Source organism: Gobius niger (genome assembly GCF_951799975.1).
Source record: "Gobius niger genome assembly, chromosome: 3".
In the NCBI taxonomy this organism is placed as follows: domain Eukaryota; kingdom Metazoa; phylum Chordata; class Actinopteri; order Gobiiformes; family Gobiidae; genus Gobius; species Gobius niger.
In genome coordinates, this window is record NC_136854.1 from 20,607,985 (window position 1) to 20,623,914 (window position 15,930).

Here is a 15,930-nt window from a genome sequence, read left to right on the forward strand (position 1 = left end):
CGAGTGGCCCCATTTTGAACAAGCTGAAGCTGAGTAATTAATGTGTGGCTGATCCTGAAACAAGGTGCACTACAATAGTAAAGATGATTTGTTGTAAAAGCGTGGGTTAAGATCTCAAAATTATGTTGGAAAAGAAGAGGTTTGGCTTTGGCTAGTCCCTGTCCAACCTCACACTCAAAGTTGAAACTTGACTTTTAAGAGCAGTGTGTCATAACACCGAGGTCACTCACTGGGTTCAATTACTTTTTTTTATTTTTTATCATTGATGTTTTTGTCATTTATACGTGAGAGATTTTTAGCCATCGATGCCATATTTATGTGTTATCAACGCACTCAAGAAGGTGCTTTGCACAATAGTAATTTTCTCGTTTTATTGTCATTTGGATTTGAATGTTGGCCGCATAAAAATGAAACAACATTCCATGTTTGCGTATTATCTCTCCAAGCGGAAGGAGGTATGAGAATGGATCCCTAGGGCACACCACATGTGAAGGAGACAACAGACGATTCAGTTGACCCAACATGAACACAGAATTGTCTGCCTGCAAGGTGTGATTTAAACCACTCCAAAGCACAGCCCTTAATGCCAACACCGTACTCCTTTTCCAACTCATGTCTGTGTAATTACTTTAGTGATCGCTCAACAGCAACCTATACTCTTCTGAATGTGTGATGTGCTTTGAGGTGGTGATATATGGATAGTGCATACACAAGGATCGGAAACTGTAGTGCAATAGAAAAAGGGTGAACAGCAAATCTAATTAGTCTTCACCCACTGACACTAATTTACATACAAACACAATCACACACTAATATGTCCCACCATTATCTCTGGTTTCATTCTGTAGGGCATGGTTCTTTGGCTGTTACATTTCATTCAAGCCCACAGTGCAGTCATTACATTAAGAGGCACAAATAGGATGCTTTGTTGGAGAATGCATAAGGTTGGAAAACTAACTAAACTACAAACTAAAGACGGGGTGACATCATAATGTTGCATAAGGCACTGAGCAAAGCAAAGACAGCTGGAGGTTGCAGAGCTGAACATTATTCGATGATTAGAGTGGAACAATTTTTGAAATATACTTTATATCTTATTGCAATTTTTATGACTGTGGGCAATTATATTTTTGTGCTGAAAAATCAAGATTCTGTTCTCAGCGTACATTTTAAACATGTCTAGTTTTTTAAGACTAATGACAATGTGAAATAATAGATGACAACTACAGAGTAGGTCCTAAACAGGACTGGTCTCACCACTCTTGGTTAACACTCAAATTACATACGTTTCCTGACCCTGCATTTGCATGTTCCCGCTTATCTGGGTGTCCTTAGGTGCGCTGGTTTGAACCCAAAACATGTACAATAGGCAATATCACCCAATCATAGTTTTGAACAAGCCTATTATGTAAATCAAGATCAGGTTCTCTTTTTTATTTGACCTTTATTTAACAAGGAAAGTCCCACTGAGATTAAGAATATCTTTAACAGGGGACTCCTGGACCCGGAGGGGAAGCTATTGTACATGTTTTTAGTGGAAGGGGAAACTGGAGTACCCAGAGGAAACCTGCGCAGACACAGAGAGAACATACAAACTACACACAGAAAGGTCCTGTCCAGGTGGGAATCGAACTCGGGACCTTCTAGCTGACCATCACGGCATGAGAGATGGGTTCTTTTGGACAGTAAAGAAACTTTTTTCGTTTATGCAGAGTACATTACAATATACGTTATTTGTAATTTAATAATTGCAATAATTCAAACTGTAATCTCCATTTTACAATGACCTTTTCAGGAAAAGAATAAACAAGATTTGGAATAAATAGGCCTTTGTGAGAGAGACATTTAATTTTGCATATGGTAAGATCAGATTGAGATGGTTTGATGAATTATATTTTGCGGTTTGTGACTGTGCTTAACCATGAAAATAAAATAGCAAATGAATGACTGGTTATGAATCATCTTCATTAGATTGGCAGCAGATATAGTGGTTCTGTTTTGACCTATACTCCGAAAGAGCAGATAGCCTATAGAATCAAAGACATGTAATAAGCCCTATAGTAAGGCCCACTTTGTTTTAATGTGACCAAGGGGCTCAGCACCACTGAGACCGACTGAGTGTATGTCAGTGCAAATAGGTTAGAGGAGATTGATGAACTAGTGAGAAGAGGAAGAGGGGGCACTAATGGAGTTAAAAACAGCTATGATTGACATGCTGTATCTGGTGATTGACAGAAGACACAAGTGGGACTAATGGGTGCATGTGTGAGCTGAATTCTCAAGCCTTTAAGCCAGGAAATGTTTGATCATAGTGTTGTTTGCATCAGTTTTAGACATAATCTCTGGAAAATGGGAATTGTTATTCATATGCGATATTGTGATATGGTAACTGGTGAAAACGATAGGCTACCGATCTTTTAAAAAAAATGAGTCCTTACTGGTGTTGTTTTCATCCTCTATTTTGCGTAACCTACTTGTTTTATTTAGGCCCACAGACCTATAATGGGATGTTCCTCAGACCTGCAGCCAGGTGTAATGTTTATTACACCTGGCTGCAGGACAGGTCTGAGGAACATCATCAGTGTATATGACTTATGAACATATTATTTCCCCACGCTGAATGTACAGAGTGTGGTCGTAGAATCCCTAAAATGACGGTACCGGGACCATGTGCCCGAGCGCGGTGTCAATCAGCCTCGGCCCCCTCCCCTTCCCACGCGCCTATCTCTCTCCTCTTAAAGCCGTGCGTTTCCACGCGGCAGGCAGTCGTTAACAGGCGGCCAGATATCTCTCCAGTCGTGTCCTAATCTCCACCTTAAAGAGTCCAGATAAAGCACAAGTGTCCGTGGCAGCAGAGAGGAGAAGACAGCGGGAGAGACGAGAGTGAGTGAAGGAGAAGAATGATGAAAAGGGGGAGGAGAGCGGCTCATTCCGGCTGGCCGCCCCTGCTGCTCTAAATCCAAGAGAGAGAGAGAGAGAGTGAGTGAGCGGAGAGATGGCAGAAAGCTGTAGCATCCAAAACACACGGGAGCGGTGCGCCACCGAGAGCGGAGCCCCAGACCCACCCGAAGCAGCGGCGGCAGCATCACAAGCGGCGGTCCTCTGTCACATCTTCTTACCGCACGGCAGCGCCTTCACAGCGGATAGAGGTAAGCGCTCTGTCCCTTGTTCCGTGTTTTACTTTATCCCACTTTAACACAATGCACGGGGAACTCCTACATATGAATCGATCCTTTGGGCACTTCGCGGTGGTTAATCAAGACGTCTTCAGCGTAAAGGCTGTTCATCTGACGTAAACTCGGCAGTCCGGGTAGCTGTGGATACGGACAGTTTATTCATTCGTCTGCTTTTAATTTGTGAAGTGTTTTAAGGCTTTTTGTGGTATAGGTCCATGCAACAATGAGCTATTCACAATTACAATTCTCTTTTAAAATGAACGTTTTTTTTTTTTTTTTATCACACTCCATAACCCATATGTTGCCATGTCTTTCGCAAATAAAAAAAATAATTAGCGAAGTAAAAATAGAAATCAATAAGTCTAACCCACAAAGTTAACTTTCATGAGCTGTTAGTTGCAGCGCCCCATTGTGGTGCATAAATACCGCGATATTAGAGCACATTTACGCTTCATACCTAATATAATATGAACTGCCCATAATTGAGAAAAGTGTGTGTAAAGTCTCTTATCACAGGCATAGAGTGAACAGACAGTGAGAGCTATTTTTAGACAGATTCGCTAAATGTCAACTTTTTAAAACTTTTCCCTTTAGGCATATCTGTGATCTCATTTTGAGAATGATTGAATGAAAAGTAAAAGGACCGTAGACTCACCTCCTCGACCTTTCCTTTGCCTGTGCATGCTAAAGACGCGAGAGAAGAAGAATATAAGGGAGGACTATTGATATTCAAACAGACAGTTCAGAGGGAGAAGAGCTACGCAGAGAGACAGAGAGGACACTGGGAGAAAAGGATGCAGTGGGATCTCTCGGCTCGGCTCTGGCTCCGGGCACATACATTAACATGCTAATCCTGTCTTTTTTGTCTCTCTCTATAATTCATTGCATTTTGTACTTCTCTCCATTCTGGCTTTTTGGTGCACTTTGTCTTCCTCTCAGCTGGATCAGGATTGTCATGAGCTCCCTCCAGATTAGTCTTCTTGGCTAAGGGATTCCAGCTCTAATTTTGAGGTACTTCAAATGATTAGGTTCCGGAATGGGACAGACGTGCACAGAGTTTGGCGCAATTAGATAAATTCTCAGTAGAGCTTTCCGGACTGATTAGATGACCACCTTCACCACACTGCCACACAAACAGCCAGCTGTGGTTTATTTGAAAGGATGTACTAATGTTATTTTTGTTCTTTTAACACTGTGTAAATGTATGTGTAAGCGTGCGTACGTGGGTGTGTGTTTGCCAGAGGTTGGATAAGCCCTAAGGAAGTGAGTTGTTTTCAATCAGCTCTGTAGTTACCAGCTGTGCCCTCACATTCCCCCGGGTGGCACAGCCTAGGTGCGCACAGAGCTAATGCATACTATTCAACCTTGGCCAACAAAATCACTCTTTCTTCTTTTCTCCTTGTCCCCCTTTTCTCTGCAGACATTAATCATCACCTGCTCCATCTCTGCATGTGATTCCTCAGTGTGGACTGGAAGCAGAAGTGCTCCGTTTCTCTCCATGTTTGTCCCCAAATACCCTGTACCACTCCCCTTCGTACCTGCCATGGTGACATGAGACACTCCTGAGCTGCTTTAAACAGTCTCCTGAGGGTAAACCTAACAGCCCACTGTAGAGACCTCTGCAGTGCCGTTGGTGCGACCATGACAGTGGCTGTTCGATTCCGCCGACACCTGCGCAGGCTGCTTCTCCTGCTGGCGTCCTGCTGTCTGCTCTCTCTGCTCCTCTCTGCATACTTCCTGTTTACTAACTCCACCCCCTCCATGCAGCTGGGACAGTCTGCAGAGCCTGCCTGCTCCCAGCCACTGTCCATGTCCTCCCCGTACCGCCAGCTGCCCTACCCCTATCCCCCTAACCCTCCACAAACCCACGTGCATACAGAACCAGTGGTACTGGTCCTGGTGGAGTCGCAATACTCTCAGCTGGGGCAGGACATTGTTGCCATACTGGAGTCAGCACATTTCCAGTTCCGCATGGAGATTGCTTCAGGAAAAGGTGACCTTCCACCACTGACGGAGAAAGGCCGTGGACGATATTCACTCATTATTTATGAGAATCTCCTGAAGTACGCTCACGCAGACACGTGGAACAGACAGTTGTTGCACCAGTACTGCACAGAGTACAGAGTGGGCATTATAGGTTTTTACCGCTCCACGGAAAACTCGCCTCCTTTACTCAAACTGCGAGGCCTCCCACTGGTGCTAAAGACCAACCAGGCTCTAATGGACTGCTGTGTTGTGTCTAGTTCCCCTCTGCTTCACCTCACCAAGCCTGGCTCAGACAGAGGGCCCTTACCCGGGGAGGACTGGACCTCCTTCTACTCCAATCACTCCACTTACCAGGCTGTGCTGCATGCGCGGGCCAGAGAAGGGGCTCCTGGGGCAGGCAGTGGAGACAATCCAGGACCTGGCTTCAGCGCTGGACTGCAGGCTACAGTTGTGCAGGACATGGGCCTTTATGATGGGGTCAGGAGGGTGTTATTTGGCCAGGGGCTTGGATACTGGCTGCACAAACTCATCCTGGTGGATGCCATCTCCTACCTCACGGACAGGAAGCTGTCTCTCGGCCTGGACAGACACATACTGGTGGATATAGATGACATTTTTGTGGGGAAAGAAGGAACGCGCATGAATGCCAAGGATGTCAAGGTAACGTGCAGTAATATTATGACACACAGTATTTTTACATTATATAGTATATTATTTGTTTTTGTGATTACGCAACAGGGAAAACCCAAAACTTTTTTCTAAAGCTTCTCGAGCCCTAACAACATTGATATATTTGATTTTTCTGTGTCTGACTGAGTAGGAGCATGAGTGAAAATCTATGCAAAGTTTAATGTGCCAGCAATTCCACTTTAACCCTGCCTGCAATCTGAATTCTCACAGTATCTGTGTGAGTTCACGAACACACACAAGAATCTATCCTTTGCAGTTTGCGCTGATTTGTTTGTACACTCCCGGTGTTTCAAGTGGCAGTAGTTGAGTAGTGAGAAGGCATCTTCTGCAGGGCTACTGTTATTTGCACTGTACTATTAATCTGGCTCTTGCCAGGTTTATGAGACTTAGCTTTAAAGATCTCTTCGTAGTTTCAAAGTGATTTCATCCCTCCATTGTGAAAATGTCCGAAGAAAACTTTTCAGCAGAAAGTGTTTAAGTGGATTTGATCCTGAGCACGAGTGTGAGTGTTCAGCTTGTGTTGAATTGTGTGTTGTGCTCCAAGTTAATATAGGTTGGACTACAGCATGAGGGTATTTATCTCAACTGGAGGATTTAAGCAGAAGTAAAGAGGCCATTTATGGGAACAAAGAGGTGGAGTGAAAGAGACAAAGCGGAGGTCTGAGGCAGTGAGAGACGGAGTGAATGAAGCAGTGAAAAGATGAATGGCACTTACTCCTCTTTTCCCACGTTCCTCCTCTTAAAGGAACTAAAGGAGAGTCAGCCATGCAGGCTGCCTCTCAACATGGCTATTGTCTCAACAACACACACACTTGCCTGAGTGTGCCCACACCTCCTTCCCTGCGTGTTTGCAGACTCCATACTCACACTACATTGTGAGTATGGAGAGTATGTGGGCCACATGGCAGGAACAGTCCTCTAAAGAGTGGTCACGCTTGATTGGGGTTCTGTAATTTGACATTTTTGTGGTCTGATGAGTAGTTTTAGGTGTAATGCACACAATAATTAGAAGGCCTGCCTTTTTTCTCGGTAGGATATTGTTTTGTCATCAATCCTATCTGTCTCCTGCCTCATGTCTTTGCATACACACGTACATTATTAGATACAGAGAAACTGAAAAGTTGAAGCTGAAGCGTATGTTTATTGGCCTCTTATCCTTGGAGCTACCATGTAGGTCCCTCCATCCTCCTAGCTGTCCTTCAAAAGGCCACTATAAATAGACAAACTGAGCTTATAGTGGACAAATGCTGCATGTTTTACCATTGTGCAACTCAGTCCTAAGGCCCATAGTTCATAATGTGCATATTTTTCCATTCCCATTAAGAGTGAATGTTTGTCCCCACCGTCTGTGTATATCAACACATGACAACATTGAGTTTGTGTCATTGCAAGTAGCCATGGAAGACAAGTGCTCAGGGATTAAAACTGTAACATGTAACACACCAATCACTTCAAATAAACGCGATAAAATGTGAAGAAATAATTGACGGTCTGTCACTGGCCCGTCATCTGTGTGGACAGGAATAGCACTCGCCTGTATATGTGTGAGATGAGTGCAGCAATACTGTGACGTGGATGTCAGGAGTGCCGACTAAAGATATCTGCCTGTTTCATCCCGGGGTAGGCCTACTGTATCTGTGCGTAGGTGTTTTCTCAATCACTCCTTTAAATTAGAATGTCACTTTTCCGTCTGTGCTGACAGCTCTGCTATCATGGGTTGAAGAAAAAGCCAGTCACCTGTCTGCGCCTCAAACCCTCTGCAGAGATGAGAGAGACTGGAAAAAGGGTCTGAGAAACAGGAATCCAGCGGGTGGCTGAGTGAAGAGGAATCCCACCATCCTAGAATATAAAAAGGATGCTTGTATCCAAAAAGGATAAAAGAGTGCAGATTCACGCGCTGTCACACACCGTGGAGGGACACACATTGACGTTCACGCACACACACACGCACGACAAACCAGCTTTCTCTATTTGGACTTTTCATTTTTAAGTCCGCCTGAGTCTCAGCTTTGTCGCATAAATATACATGAGGATGAAGCGGTGCCATAACAGAGGGACAGCAGAGATGGAGAAAGGGATAAGAGAAAGGCCAGAGAGAAAGAGACAGGCTAATGCCATTTGTAACACTCCCTTTGCATGTTCATCTCCGCTTCGGGACGCTTGGCAGTCATGGAAAGGAGTTGCAGGAGAGGGGGACGCCCAGGGAACAGCCAGTAGCAAAAGTTTATGATTTTGAAGAGCAACAAAACGCTGGAGGGAGACGAGGGGGCGCCATGCACAGGAGTAAATGTTGTGACTAGTTGCCATGTTTGTCGCCTTCCCGAGACGGAGCTCCGGGTGTCGTTGTCAGATTAGAACTTGATAGAACGTGAGCACGGCCTGTATGCAAATATGTACGCAAATAGTCACCATAACCCCCCTGCTTCAAATGTTTCGCACTTTCATCTCAGTTGCCCCCTGACTGTGCAGCTGCAGTTTGTGTAGGTTCCATGCTTTTTTCTTTATCCGACACATCCAAAAAGACTGAAATTATGTTGCAAAAGTTCAGATACTTAAGTGGCCGATCTATGTTGTTCATGCTGTCATAAACATTTTAATCGTAACTATGGTGCTAATGGAGAAATGATTGATCTGCTCCGATTTAGGTTGTATGTACCGTCGTAGTGGCATAGTAGCAGACTGTTGGTATGTGTTGGAGTGGAAATGCTAGTTACTGTGTTCATTATATTTGCCAAACTAGTAAAACTCTGTAGTGCTGTGTTTTTTTTTACCTGTTATGTTCCTGACCTGCTTTAGTGCTTGCGTATGCCCTTGCCACGTCCTTGGTTGCTTTTCCTTACAGCAGTATTAGTTATAATGTCTTAGAATGATAATAATGTTTCTTGCCACGAACATGCGACTGTATCTGTAAAACACCAAATCCTTCTGCACATTTTTACTTATAAAGATAAGTAGAGACAATTCATATTTCCGGTACAGACATTCATTTCAACACATAACAATACAATCTTTCCTGGTGGCAGCACTTTGCAGCTCTCATCTTTCCCCTCTCGGCGCCTTGATTGTATGCGCTGCCTCTTTGATTGGTATAAATTGTTATGCTCAATAGGCCTGACCATGGTGAGTCATAATGGAGGACAGCAGGTCAAGTCTGGCATCAGTAAAGAGGGCAGCTTCTTGAATCTGCAGTTAAAAATTCCATTTGCACTCTTAAAACCGACTTACGGTGTTCCCCAATGAAGGCCAGGGGAGCAAAAATGTAATGCTACTCTTTGCCACGTCTGGGCGTTGCTTGGCAGGATATATTGTTTGACAAGTCATTTGAGGTGAAACATTTACCTCTCGTGTAGCCAGTGTTCAATCTTGGCGTTTTGCTGGAGACAAGAGCGAGACGGGAAGAAAGAGAGGGCCCAATTAAAATGCCACCCTCCCTCTCTCTGCACTCTTCATTAGTCTCACCCCACGAGTTCATCTGGTGACAAACAATACCTACACCCCCCTCCACTGCTGTATCTGCTCTATTAAAATGACTCACAGGGAGACACCCCACCGATGACATTTCTCAAAATGAGGGATGATGCCAGTCAAAAACGTCTCATCAATGAGCAGCGCGTGGCGAGAGCTCTGCTTTTTAATTTGTGCATGCAGGTTTTTCTGTCCTCTGATCCGAAGTGGTCATTAGGGAGGTGTCCAGATATCATCAGCACATCCTTCTCCTGCCTCTTTTTCTCTCCGCCCAGTCATTCTATATCTGCTGCTGCATATTTGTATTTCTTTGGCTGCTTCTATTTACCCTTCAACGCCTTGATGTAGTATCCAATTGCTTTTAATCTGGACAAACAGCATTTCATATACAATTGTGAAGGTCTATTGTACATATATTTAGTATGAATGAATATAGAAGCATTGAAATGAGCTCAGCCCATATGTTTGATTGACTCTTTACATTATCCATACAGATATGTGGATATTCATTCAAGCTATGGCATTATCATCAAAACACTTGCATTAGAACTAACTCATTAGCAATAGTCCGCTTCATGCCCCAAAACTCATTTGTACAATTGTGAAAAGCCATAAAACACTCTTGTTCTTATGATTCATTTTCATGTAATTTCAAGGCAGCACAAGGTGCAGACTTGACTAAACCTACCAAGGAAACAACAAACCTGTTCATTTTCTTCCCTGCAAGCAAAGATTGAACTTTTTCCAAATCCAGTAATTGCAAAAACATCTAATAGAGCTGCCAATTGCTGTGGTTTTAAAGACATTTCCAGGTCATTCTACTGAAAGGCATGAGCTGTTGCAAAAGACTGATCAGATGCAGCAGCATCTTTAGTGTTTTTGTTAAAGAAATGGCGAAAGCACTACAACTGTAGGACAAATGTTGTGCGTACAGCGTTTATTCTTGTACCGTGTCCTGCTTTACTTTTTTACTGTTCCAATTTTCAGTACCTTCTCCTTTGTTTTGGTACTCTGACAAAAAGTCTCTCCATAACACTGTGTATAAGTAGTCCTTTACGTAGTGCCTCCATTTTGCCCTCATCAACTAATTTCATTAATGATTCAATATTTGCTTAAGTAAAATGAAAACCTGAACAAAGGGATTCTCTTAGTTATTTCCCCCTCTTTCATTTGCCAAGTCAAATAATTGCTGCTTTGATGTAGTCTAATGAGACGTAATGTGCCGTTTTTAGCCTGTAGGACCGAACAAAAACGTTATCATTAAGAAGTTACCGTATAAATCTCTCCAGAGAACCAGTAGAAAAGAAATGAACGGATAAAAGTACAGTTGAAGGACCAGCACAAGAGAATGCGCAATTCACTCTAGTCTTACTCATTCTTTGATCTCTTTGTTATTTCTGTATCTTGCATTGACTCAACACGGGTTAGATCAGTGGTTCTCAAACTTTTCACAAACATAAACTGGGTCAAAAAAGGCTGTTAAAATACACCTAAGTGGTACTCAATTTAATCTAAACTGGGTGTAAACCATGTCTAAATCAGAAGAAACACCCAATTTAATAACACAACAGAAGTGATGTAATGTGATTAAAAGGCAGCAAAGGGGGCAGAAATTACAATATTTAATCTGGCGGTTTTGTTGTGATTGTTTTGGATGTCACTTTTAAATGAAAATAATAAATAAAAAGTCTGAAATTGTAGATGACCCTGAGTAACACCTGAAGAAGCCCAGTGTACCACCAGTGCTACACGTACAGTTAGAGAATAACTCATTTAGTGGATAGTAAGAAATTAACAAACAAGACACACACATACTTACATACTATTTCAATGGGTGGTATAATGCTTTTACTGATGCCTTTCCTGCACCTCCATTCATGCACACTGACTGTTTTCAGAGTTGCCATTGTAAGTGAAATACTGTATGTTGCCGATGGACAAGACAGTATTTGCCTGTGACCTGTTGGCGCACGTTGATGGACAAACACGGCCCCTTGTTCATCTATGTTTGCACCACAAACACTGTGATAAAGTGAGGCCAAAAATAGCTTTCTCCAAATGTTTTAGGACTCTTTTTTTTAAATTAGCTTGTTTGTAGAAATATTGACGCTTGCATCTTGTATTCCGTCTGTGCATCGGGCTATTTATTTGCAAAAGATCCTTTCTCCTCTTTGCGTTTTGTATTAATAATAACTCTGAAGTGTTTCCTGGATATAATTAATCCCCTTCCCTTGTATCATCACTGAACTGTTAAAAATAATCCTGAATTAATCTTTTGTAATCAGGGATCCCCATAATTCCACCCAACTCCTCATTTGGTTCTATATTAGCAGATTGAAGTTACATTGTGTATTATAAACGTACTAAAAGAGAAGCTTCCCTGCGATCACTGAACGCTTGAAGGAATGGCAAGAAGTTTTCTTTTTTTTTGTGTGTGTGAACAGACTTAGCACCAGGGCCATCACAACCTGTGCAGATCCGTAAACGAATAGCCAGACATTCTTTGGAGTTAAACGCTACACCAGCTCAGATCTGACAGGCAAGGCGGCTGCGGAAGTGAGACAGAAGCTGGGAGTAAGCAAAACGCAGACTGGCATTAACTGGTGAAGTGCTTTCCCGCTCATCAAATAGAGATGTGTGACCCAGTTAAATGTGCTGGTCTAGTATACACGTTACATGCATAGATACACACACACAAGCATAAGTCAAGGAGATGAATCAAAATCTTTGACCTGGTTTTACACAAAATTTAACCGCATTTAGTGTGACTAATTTCCCACTTGAAATGGAAAACAGAATTTGAGAAAATGACTCATTATTATGATAAAAAGAAAAAAAAAAATGCACCATGAAGTTTGAACCAGGACCAAACCATGTCAGATTTGAAGATGAATAAGAAACTATTTACTGAATCTAAATCTGGCTGTAGCTGTTTCATTGACCAAATGAAACAGCTACACTTTTGAATTGTGTCCGTCTGCTATCGATATATTGTTTAATACAATTACTGCACCTGGTTTGACAAAATAAAAAGTCTTATGTATTGTTGGAGGTGACTCACCTGTTAACTTAAATCAGCTAACTTCACATGCTTTGATGCTAATCTTGGAGGGTTTGTGTTCGTGAGAGATGTCTGAATGCAACAATATACATACTATATATGCACATATCCGTATTTTCCGGACTATAAGTTGCACTTTGTAGTTTGGCTGGGGGTGCGACTTATATATCAAATATATAATTTCACGTTTGTTATTTTCACAGCCGCTAGAGTTCGTTCAAGGCTTGTGCAGTATCTGTTACTCCTACAATAACAAATAAAGCACTTTCTTACTGTAAATTTTAAAAGCGGTAAAATTTGGAGTGAGAAAGTTAAAGTGCTTTGAGTGCCTAATGTAGATGGAAAGCGCTATATAAGTTGAAACCATTACCAGTACCATTACTTGTGAGGGACTGGCGAAAAGTGGAGGTTACTCTTACTGCGGTGAAGAAAACAAAAAAAGCTAATCGCGAGCTAGAAGCAAGATGGCCACAGCTAGAGGAACGAGTTCACAAAGGGGTGCTTGAATAACGTGATGCCGGGAGAGGCTTGTCATGCCTCAGTAGTTGCCAAGGCTGGTGCAACTTATACTCCGGAGCAACTTAGATATCTTTTTTTCTTCTTCATTACGCATTAGTTGGCTGGTGCGACTTATACTCTGGAGCGACTTATAGTCCGGAAAATACGGTATATATTTTTTACTAACCAATTATTGACCAAAATTAAGTCACTTACAAAAAGTTTCCATGGCTACAAGGCAAAAGTGACTTCATTTTGTTCTGCAGCTCAGGGCGCAAGAACAAGAGGTTCTTGCGTCTTGTGAAGTATGAATGAGCCTTTAGTCTATGCAGGTTGGAGTGAACAAAATGGGAACCTTGCACTGGGCATTATGACAGGATGGGGATATAGTTGAGCTTAAAGGATTGTGAATGCTAGCTGTCCAGATGTCTCCCATCTGCTTGAACCCTAACATGTGACTGGCACCTTAAATACTACTTACCCAGCACATGCTCCCCCTCAACCTGGGCCCCCACACACATGTGTTCACCTATTGGCACTGCTTCTGACACCCACAGCATTAAGCAGCTGTAGGACTGAGCATAAGAACCAGGCCTACTGTTTATCCCCCCCTCAGCCCAACACTCATACATTAAAACATAGAAATAATTGCCAAATAGCATTTGTTTTGAACAAATACTATATTTTTTATAGCCAGCAAGGAATGGATTGCATTACCATGGCTATAATTTTAAAAATGTATTATGCAACTTTTTATGTGAAAGAAAAAGTTGATATTAGTGTGTATTTGACCTTGTAGTGACCCAGCAGCCGTATGAGTGGTCAGCATGAGGCCTTTACTTTCTGTCACAGTGGCATATGTACATGGTTACATTATTTGGGAAATTCTGATGAGCGACAGGAGCTTTACGGTAATTCTCAGGGACGGGGCTTCAGACATTGACAAGTACTTTTGGCTCACATCTGACATACTGTTTGAAGAACTGTCTGAGAAAAAAGGTAGGAGGAATACATACAGTCGCCTAATGGCTCCACCTGTCTCCTCCTCTTCATGTGCTCCCCCTTATGTATGTGTGCGGGTGGTAGCAATGTCGTCGGCTTGCGTTAAACCACGGCAGTGTGAGCTCTGACGCGGCATTGTGCGGCACAGCTCCATGTGACTGAAGCTGAAGGTAAACAGCTGAAATCATCTGCATGTAGCTCGCGGTTCCATAGCTTGTGCGTATTCCCATGTCAAACCTGAATCTATTTGACTTGTCGTTCCGTACATGAAATGTGGGAAAGACGATAAACTTTATTTAGAGAGATAGGACTTACATGGACGATAAACGGATAGCTTGCAGGTTAGAAAACACTGGCTAGTCCAAAGCATTCTATGTACATAAACATGTTTGTTATAGCCCATTTGAAAACCATCTTTGGCTCTGGTGTGGTGTTATTGGCTTCATTTTGCTTCAAGCTTCCTATTCCCCAATCTGGCGCCATTACCCTTGGAAAAACAGTAGCAGCAGCGGGAGGGGGCTTGACTGTCTCTTAGAGTAAGTGCTAAGCTTTTGTCACTGGAGCCGTGTGTTTCTGCCCAAGAATGTTACTGTTGGTTGTAGTTTGTATCACAGTTAGGCGCCCGTTTGATATTCCACTGCCTCTCCCCAAGGTGCAGCTCTGAAATGAAAGAGCAAAAACATTTACAACTACACTCTGGCCACAGCAAAAAACCTGTTATTTCCCCAAGCGACTGTAACGATGGATAAAATATTGTATCCTCTTAAACTGACCTGCCTTTTAATAATGTATGATTGAAGTAATTGATTATTGAGATCGCGACCCGGCCCCGGATAAAGCGGAAGAAAATGGATGGATGGATGGATGGATGGATGGATGGATGGATTATTGAGATCAGAGGCAACCAGATGAGAATACACTCGTTTCTAGTCGCCTATGGTGAAGAGTAGCCCCTGACCCCTTTTTTAAATTCAAAATTCTCATACATTTTTAGCTCTGTCACATTTCCAGTTGATCATTTAATTATGTAAAAGTCACATTTGAACTTACGGTTAATACTAAAAAGCACATAGCCCACAAATGTTGCATCAAAGTGTTCAGCTGTTCCACTTGATTTATATTGTTATAACACACCTTTGTGCAATTCACTGCATTTGTCGACTTGTTTTTGTTTTGTTTGTTTGTTATTTTACATTTTGAAAGCCCCTAATTCTTCCTTTCTTGACTTACCTGTATCATACATCCTGAAAGTTATTATATAAGCAGTGGATCCTAACCTTTTTTATCCTACAACCACCGGTCTTAAGTGTACCACACATAATCAAAACCAAAATGAGCATTGTCCGTGTTTGTATGATACCTTTCTTGTCTTGCTTGTTAATTTCATGTCCATTTTTTGTTTTGTTTCCAAGCCATTGCTTTTAAATGCATTAAAACCTGCCACTTCTTTCACGACCCTCTCTGCGACATCTTGCTAATGCTTGTGTAAACTACTTGAAGCGAGACCTCTGTGCGAGTGAAATAAAGGTGCACGATGTCAGAGCGACAGCTGGAGGTCTAAGGCAAGACCGCATAGCACGACAAACACCGGCACTGACATCCCATTCTCAGACCCCTGCATGGCTGCCCACTTTTCTACTATGCACACCAGGCCGCGGAATACAAATGAGCTGTTTAAACCAATCCGGCACCCACTTGGACACAAACCTGCAGCGGCTCTCGCAGATAGCGCATGCACGTTAATAATGCATTTCGACCAAGTGCATCGGGGAACGTATATTGAGTTACCATGCAAACCACTCAGCTACAAACTTAATTTTATCCTTAAGTCTTTTGAATCCTCACATTCGTGCCCTGCGTGTGTGCGTGAGTGCGCGCGTGAAGATGTAGAGGAAGTCGTAAGAGGGGAGACAGGGGATCAGATTAGGGAGCTGTGCACATCTGTCAGTATGCAGCCGTCTTCCGCGTCATTAGATTAGGCCTAATAAAGACAATGCAGCGTGTTTGTGTGCTCTTTTTGTGTGGCTGGAGTGCGCACAGAAGGTGAGAGGG

General features: G+C 42.7%; 1 protein-coding gene across 2 annotated transcripts in view; it reads left to right on the forward strand.

Moving 5' to 3' along the window:
* Positions 1-2,751: 2,751 nt before the first annotated feature.
* Positions 2,752-15,930, forward strand: part of ndst3 (N-deacetylase/N-sulfotransferase (heparan glucosaminyl) 3) — a 53,499-nt gene continuing 40,320 nt past the window's right edge. For both annotated transcript variants that reach the window (XM_079553920.1, XM_079553919.1), the window contains exons 1-2: positions 2,752-3,149; positions 4,597-5,822. In XM_079553920.1, coding sequence (XP_079410046.1) covers positions 4,818-5,822 — 1,005 coding nt within the window. In that variant the 5' untranslated portion in view covers positions 2,752-3,149; positions 4,597-4,817. The remainder of the gene's footprint in view (positions 3,150-4,596; positions 5,823-15,930) is intronic.